This window comes from Sinocyclocheilus grahami, unplaced genomic scaffold (assembly GCF_001515645.1).
Source record: "Sinocyclocheilus grahami isolate Dianchi unplaced genomic scaffold, SAMN03320097.WGS_v1.1 scaffold52.1, whole genome shotgun sequence".
Classification (NCBI taxonomy): Eukaryota; Metazoa; Chordata; class Actinopteri; order Cypriniformes; family Cyprinidae; genus Sinocyclocheilus; species Sinocyclocheilus grahami.
Window position 1 is genome coordinate 686115 of NW_015505231.1, and position 8572 is coordinate 694686.

General features: G+C 36.5%; 1 protein-coding gene across 1 annotated transcript in view; it reads right to left on the bottom strand.

The window, feature by feature from the left end:
* LOC107583261 (hsc70-interacting protein-like) overlaps nt 1–7951 on the bottom strand; it is a 16930-nt gene extending 8979 nt beyond the window's left edge. Inside the window, exons 1-9 of the mRNA XM_016269415.1 lie at nt 7855–7951; nt 7439–7582; nt 7135–7186; nt 5916–6000; nt 5310–5383; nt 2962–3028; nt 2753–2837; nt 2561–2671; nt 2363–2465 (exon numbers count right to left, since the gene is read on the bottom strand). Coding sequence (XP_016124901.1) covers nt 2363–2465; nt 2561–2671; nt 2753–2837; nt 2962–3028; nt 5310–5383; nt 5916–6000; nt 7135–7186; nt 7439–7548 — 687 coding nt within the window. The 5' untranslated portion in view covers nt 7549–7582; nt 7855–7951. The remainder of the gene's footprint in view (nt 1–2362; nt 2466–2560; nt 2672–2752; nt 2838–2961; nt 3029–5309; nt 5384–5915; nt 6001–7134; nt 7187–7438; nt 7583–7854) is intronic.
* Between the last annotated feature and the right edge of the window lie 621 nt (nt 7952–8572).

The window sequence follows — 8572 nt, forward strand, 5'->3', positions numbered from 1 at the left end:
TTATTTGTGTGTCAAAAAAATATATATATATATATATACACACACACACACACACACACACACATATATATATAGTGCTTTGTGAAAGTAGAAGTCATTTTTTCACCTTTTTTATGTTGCTGCCTTATGTTAAACTGCTTTAAATTACTTTTATTCCACATCAATCTACACTCCATACACCATAATGGTAAAGCAAAAAACATCTTAACATCTCTGTAAACTTATTAAAAATAAAAAAACTTAAATGATTCCATTGCATAAGTATTCATACCCTTATCTGGGACAGTTGAAATTTAGCTCAGGAGCATTCATATTGCTTGTAGATGCTACTACACTTCGAGTGAAGTTAACCTGTGGCAAATTCAATTGAATGAGTATGATTTGGAAAGGCACACGTCTTAATAAAAGGTCTAACAGCTGATAATGCATATGAGAGCAAAAACCAAGCCCTGAGGTCAAAAGAACTGCATGTAGAGCTCAGAAACAGGTTTGTGTCAAGCCACACATCTGTGGAAGAGTTCAGAAAAACAATCTGCTGCATTGAAGGTTCACAGAAGCATGTAGTCTCTGTTATCCTGAATGGAAGAAGCTTGAAACAACCAGGACTCTTTCTAGAGCTGGCCTCCTGGTGACCAAGAAGCTGATGGTCACTCTAGTTGAGCTCCATGATCATATGTGGAGATAGGAGAAAACTACAGAAGGACAAACATCGCTGTTGACTCAGCGACAACACTCCACCGATCTGGGCTTTAAGCTGGTGTGGCCAAACTCAATCTTCTCCTCAGTGAAGACACATGAAAACACACTTGGATTTTGCATAAAAACACCTAAAGTACCCTTAGACTCTGGGAAAGAAGATTCTCTGGTCTGATGAACCTCAATTCCAACCATCATGTTTGAAGGAAACCAGCTCTGCTCATCACCTGCAGAGGAGCATCCCAAAAGTAAAGTGTGCTGGTAGCAGCCTCATGCTGTGGGGCTGTTTTTCAGCGGCAGGGACTGAGGAACTCGTCAGAGTAAAAGAAAAGCTCAGTGCACCAAAATATTGAGCCTTAAAACCTAGTCCAGGGCATTCAGAACCTCAGACTGGGCAGAAGGTTCACCTTCCAACAGGACAATGACCCTAAGCACACAGCAAGATTGGCATATAGACAACTCTGTGAATGTCCTTGAGTGAACCCAATCAAATATTTCTGGAGAAACCTGGAAATGTGTGTCTGCCCCCATCCAACCTGACAGAGCTTGAGAGGTGAAGCGGTGAGGAGAAGAATGGACAATGAACAATGCAGATGTGCAAAACTTGTCGCATTAAACAAAAAAGAAAAGTAAAGGTGCTTCAGCTAAATATTTAGTTATAATATAAAGTGAATACTTATGCAATGTACTTATTTCAGTTTTTTTTTTATTTTTATAAATTTACGAAGTTGTGACAATTCTGTTTTTTGCTTTGTCAGTATGGTGTATGGAGTGTAGATTGATGTGGGAAAAAAGTAATTTAAAGCAGTTTAACATAGGGCAGCAACATAACAAAACCTGAAAAAAACTATACTTTTGCAAGGCACTATATATATATACACACACACAGTATTTTGGTTTTGGTTTAACTTCTGCGTAATGCCTTTATGTAACCTAATTTCACTCAATTAATGAGAGTGGAATATTTAATGTAAATGTGTATATCGACATAAAAACTTTGTTTAAAATCGTTGTTTACTTCATTACTTTACTCACTCCAGGAAAAAGAGTTCGTACGCATGGTCTAGAATGTTCATACAGTGCGTACAAATTTACATCAAATTAATTTTTTTATAATTACCGATATGTGCGTGGCAAGTTTTGTATGCATATTTCTATGCCCATTTTGTGCATACGCAACGTTTATAAATGAGACCCCAGATGTATTATTTTATGCATAAAAAAAACATTAAAAGTGGAATTCAATATTATTAAATTATGGTAAAACATATATCCAACATGAGAGGCCATTTTGTTGTCATGTGACAACAAAAATTATAACAAAAAAATAGACATATTATTGATATAAATTATTATTATTAAATAAATTACATAATAAAAACCATGTAGTCAGTACATCATGACTGTATTAAAATCAAGTTCAGGAAGTCTTTTAAAAATGGCAAATAATTTGACATTGAACAGCAAGTTTATTCATATTTATAAAAAACACTTTTGGATGTTTTTAAAGTGCAAGTCTTTAAATATATAAGCTTTACTATAAACTATTACTATATTATTCAGTTATATTACATCATTCAAGAGAGTTCTCCCTGAATGGCAAATTAACACAACTGTTCTCCAAAAAAAATTATTATTTCACCAGTTCAGAGTTCTGCACAGATACCTTTGGTTGGACTTCTTTTAGCATGGCACTGGCCTCTTCATCATAGTCCAGCTTACAGGCCATCGCCAAGTCTCCAGCGGCCTCCTCCCAGAGACCGAGCAACCTGTCAGAATGAGAGATCTTTATCAGCAGCAAAGCACCGATGCATCAAGGCAGAAATCAAACCTCTTCCATCAAAATCTAGCTGTAGTCTGTTACTTGTGTGCCTTTCCCCTCCACTTATAAGGCTGGGCTGAGTCTGGGTTGATGCTGATGGCTCGGTCACAGTCTCTGATGGCAGCGTTGGGCTTCTGCATTTTCACATATACGCTGAAAGACACAAACAAATAGAGTTACTCAACAGCCAATCGAACCAGGTCGCTAAAAACCAATGCAGGGATTGGATGATACCTGGCTCTTTTGGCATACAGAATGGCCAGTGTCGGGTTGAGTTTGATGGCCTCTGTGAAGAGGTCTAGAGCTTTCTGTAGGTCACCTGAAAAGTTGGCATGTTTCGTTGAACCCCATTGTTTTATCATGAATTATTACCACAACTAAGGAAACATAAACTATGATTACATTATTACAGATTTCATAATTTCAAATAAGAGACAGCTCACCGTCTCCTAACGCGCCAATAGCCTCAATCTTCTTCTCATTGGCCTGGTCCATCATCTCATCTGTGACCTGAGAATACAGAAAGCATTTCATCATCCCGCTTGAATAATGTCACTTTACACTAAGAGCTTGATGAAAGCATTTTGACAGTATTTTGAAAGAGCAACCCAACACCAAAGTCACAGCATCAGAGGTTGTCTATGATGAATATGGATGAATATTTACAGCCTCACATTGTTCAAACAGCTTTGATTCAAAGGAGTCACATCTGGTCAAATTATAATGTCAGTCAAGGCTTGCTTAATATAGTTTCTCATGACCATTTATCTGAGCCATTTTGTACATCCATGTTCTTTGTATGTGAAATTAGTCATCGTGGTTTGGGATTTAGCAGGACTTTTTCCTGGCTTTTGCAGCCCAAAATGACTGAATTTGCTGTGGTTTCTCTCAAAAACTGTGGTAATATCAGTTGCATCTTTTGAGTGGAAACCCACCAATAATCATGATGTACTTATGTAATTAGAATTAGTGAGTATAATTACCAGTTAAAACATTGTGTGCATAATTACTAAAATCATGCACATGCACACTAAAACTTAGTTGACCCCAACCCTCTAATTAAATGTATTTTTTAATTGTGGAATAATAAAGAACCTGCAAACGGTCTCGGATAATGTGGAAAGTGGTTTAATTTGTATTAATGCTTGTGAACACAAGTTACTGGAGGAAATAATATGCTTGGAACGTTTTTGCAGCTCAAGGCTAGAATACACTACATGACATTTGCCCAGATTTTCTGCACCGGTTTACAGTCTGGAGTTGACGCTAGTTGTCAAAAGTCAGAGCCAGTCTGCAGATTTGAGCTTTAGATGTCATAGAAAATCATGTAGAGTATTAGGGCTGTCAAAATGGCTGAAAAACTAAATTCGAATTTCAGTTAGGGTGAAGAAAAGCTTTTGGCTTTTCTCCTGAGGCCACATCGAGCAAAAATATTAATAATGCACGTTTATTCAAAGCATCAGGTAACACGACTATCTGTGAAAAAAAGTGCATAGTGTTTAAAATAATGTTTATAAACCAATTATAATTAAGTTGCTTAAACAACTATAAACAAAACAGCATCATGCATGTATGCATAGTTTAATACAATGGGCCGAAAGCCAATCACACAGAGTACATTTTTCAGAGTACAAACATGAGATGCAGTGGGATGGGGAAAAAACACGCCATAAAGTCTCGAGATATGTTTTTTCAAAGTTGAACTTGCATTAATTTTACATGGCTTACTAAACATGCGGCTCTTTTGTGCGAGACGCGAGTGCAACGGTGATAGATGTCCCTCTAGAAAATGCGCGAAATATGCGTTCTGTGTGAATGGTTTGGTTTCAGTTTTGACATAAACAAGAAAAAAGTGCATAGTGTTTAAAATAATGTTTATAAACCAATTATAATTAAGTTGCTTAAACAACTATAAACAAAACAGCATCATGCATGTATGCATAGTTTAATACAATGGGCCGAAAGCCAATCACACAGAGTACATTTTTCAGAGTACAAACATGAGATGCAGTGGGATGGGGAAAAAACACGCCATAAAGTCTCGAGATATGTTTTTTCAAAGTTGAACTTGCATTAATTTTACATGGCTTACTAAACATGCGGCTCTTTTGTGCGAGACGCGAGTGCAACGGTGATAGATGTCCCTCTAGAAAATGCGCGAAATATGCGTTCTGTGTGAATGGTTTGGTTTCAGTTTTGACATAAACAAGATCTTCTCAGCATTGATGTTCTCTTTTCCTGCAATAATGGTAATTATCAACGCAGCAGCGCCACATCTAGTGGCTTCAACTGAATATGCTAACAAAAGCATTAAAATGCAACGACACTTACATTGTCATCGCATCTCGTGTGCCGCTGATAAGGCTGCCTCCTTAATGCACACTTAAAATTCGAATGCAGATTTTTATTTTAAATTCGACAAATATTCGAAATTCAAATTTTTTTTGACAGCCCTAGTGTGTATGATGGTCACTATCTCTATCCAGTCCATTCCATTCACTCAGCAACAAAATCAAACGCGTGATATTTTGAGCTGGAATAGCTTAAAAGTCTGATAGTGTACAATGCACAGTTTTTCTTGCGTAACTACTTACAAAGTCGGCAAGCGTACGATACCAACTGCTTTAAACTTTGTGTAATGTATTCCAGCCTTAAGCTTCAGTCAATGGCCTTTTTAGACTGAGGAGAAAGTTTTGAGTTCTGCACATTGCAGTATGCTTTTATAGTACAATGAACTCTTATCCCAAAGGATTATGGACATTTCTGATTTGTCCCGTTCTTGTGCGTTTACCTCCATGTTCTCATAATCGCCCATCTCCTGAGGATCATCTGTGTCGGGCTCAATCACTCCTTCATTGTCAATTTCTGAAGAAACGTTCACATAGCAGCGTAAGCATTAGAAACTGTTGTTACAAAATAAAAGCATATTCTCCACACAGACATTTGCAAATGAGATTAAAAATTGACTGTGCAGGGTAAAGCTTTACTGGCATTTTTAGGGATTGCCCTTTTAACAGCTTCTTTACCTTCAGAAGTTTATGTAGTCACAAACAGCTTCTTTTTTTATCTCTACAGTCAAACGATTTCAGCCTCTAGTTTCCAGGACACTACAAAACAGACTTTAATGTTGCTTTAAAGGTTAATTTTTTGAGCTTAGATATCAGCTTCATATCAGACGCTGTTGGTATCCGTTTCATTGTCTACTAACTGCCCAAGTTTGAATATCAAAAATGAAGCTGATGTTGCACATTGCCATAGAGCGAGAAATCGTGAGCCAGCAATAGCTCGAAAAGTTTAGTGAAAGTTCAGCGCTATTACCAATCCACAGAAAAGGCCAGAGCGATGGCATATGAGGAGCAAACAAAAGATATTAAAGGAGATATTAGAGTCAACATACCTAATTCACTCTCTTCGCTCTCAGTTGGCGGGGTGGGTTCGGGTTCTGGCGCTGCTTTGGGGGCCCCATCACATGGACAGCTTCCCTACAGACAAATGAAAACACAGACAGCGGCAATCTTTAGAAAATATCATAAAACAACCATGCCACAGTTTCAGATCACATACAGTGGCATGGATCTAAAGCACTGACAGTCACTTCAGAGCTTTCACCAGTTTGTTTGAGAAAAACTACCATCAAATACACACTGAAATGCCACGATCTTCACGACAAACCACCAAAACTGGAAGAAATACTATGACAGAAATACTGTATACTAAAATGCAATTCTTATAAATTAATGATACTAGTATTATTTTTTGAAAAACATTCTAGATATTTTTCATCCACATTTTAACTTATGCAATTCTGTTTAGTCTCATTTGACAAAACAAAATTAAAATGAAATGCTTCGTTGCAAATTATGTGATGCATTCATTTGATTATTTCGTAATGTATTTAATTTTTAAGAGTTTTATAAATGTATTTCATTCGACAAATGATCAAATTAATAATCAATAAAATGTATTAAATCATAAAACACAGAATCCAGAATAAAATAAAATGGAATACACAATTTAGGGAAAGATAAAAATGGATTTCATTCAAAGGTAACTTGGAAATGCACAAGCTAGTTATGTTTACATTCAATTATTTTTTGAAAAACATTCTAGATATTTTTCATCCACATTTTAACTTATGCAGTTCTGTTTAGTCTCATTTGACAAAATTAAAATGAAATGCTCTGTTGCAAATTATGTGATGCATTCATTTGATTATTTCGTAATGTATTTAATTTTTAAGAGTTTTATAAATGTATTTCATTCGACAAATGATCAAATTAATAATCAATAAAATGCATTAAATCATAAAACACAGAATCCAGAATAAAATAAAATGGAATACACAATTTAGGGAAAGATAAAAATGGATTTCATTCAAAGGTAACTTGGAAATGCACAAGCTAGTTATGTTTACATTCACTCTCAAGATCTATGAAACATGTGGAAAGTCATAATGGTAGTCATTAATACATCCTTGTATATATATTATTTATAATATTATTAATATTTACAGCCCGTTATGCTGTGTGTGTGTGTGTTTGAGGTTGTGTAATAAAGACAGCAAAATAATTCTGATTCTATAATTCTGAATAATTCTTCTTGATTTCTTTTCCTACCTTGCATGATGAGCGGTCATTCTTCGTTGGTGATGGTATGTTTCCTCCCATTCTATAATAAAGTAACATATTTGCTTTTGCTATGAGTCACACAGGGATGTTTATGTATCTGTGTGCTCCACTGAAAAGTGATGAAGCTAGAACTTTCTGGGAGCCACATGTCATGCTGGACACTAAACTTTGACATAGAAACCTACATTATTACACAACGCACTTCTTGGTTTATCATTACTGTAATGGAAAAACATAGCATTTGGAATCAATACTGAATGCAAAACCATAAACAACACAAACAAGCACTGACCCCTGCAGCCAGCTCTTAAAGAAGCCCATCTCTGGCAGATGCAGCACAGATGGGTTTTCTTTGCACAGCTGCACAAAGGCCTTTAACTCCGACACTTTCCGCGAATCCATTTTCCACACCACCAACCAAACTCAAGCAAATGTGCTGGAAAACAAGGAAACGTGCGTTATTATTATTACTATTATTATTACGATCAGAGCGCGGGCTTAATAAATTATGCAACGCCAAGAAACTGTAATGCAACAGTGCAGGAAATAACCCGTAATTAGTGGCGTACGGGATTAACGCACGCGCTGCATAGAAGCTTCTGGAAATAATGCGCGAGGAAGCGTTACATCGGCGTGGAATTGTAATTCTTCTTTTATTCAACGGTCTCAATAAACGTTCGTTCGAAAAATAAAACGTTAATGTTGTACCTGAAAGAGCAAAGTGCCTACAACGTGCTTCCCCAGCAGCGATTTGAGGGTCGCGAGATCGAGACTGCGAATTTTGCGCAGGCGGGAATTAAACTACTCACTCACTACTATGACAAAACCAAAACAACAGGGGTCCTTCTGGCACCGCAGTCGTTTGGGTGTACATGCAGAACATGCGCAAATATAAAAAAACATTTTAAATAATTAATTAATTATGTTATGAGCGTGATTACAGTCTCTCTATATAAATGTACATTTGCTGATTTACTGTGTGAAACCGGGCAGTACACTGACTGTATTAGAGACTCTGATACACCTTTGTTTTGCTTTTTAATGTGTTTTTCTTTTTTACCCCAATTTCTCTTTGTTGTTATTCGTAGTAGTATTTTATAATGTTGTTCAGTTGTTAATAAAGAAAAAAAAATTGCACAGATATGTTGCGCTTCTCATTTAAAGTCATGGGAATAACCATTTATGCATTCTGTCTTCTTCAGAAGGATGGTATGTATTTGAAAGCTTGCGCTATACCCCATAAATATTTATAATATCCATTGAAGACTATTAATAAATTATGCAACGCCAAGGAACTGTGTAATGCAACAGTGCAGGAAATAACCCGTAATTAGTGGCGTACGGGATTAACGCACGCGCTGCATAGAAGCTTCTGGAAATAATGCGCGAGGAAGCGTTACATCGGCGAGGAATTGTAATTCTTCTT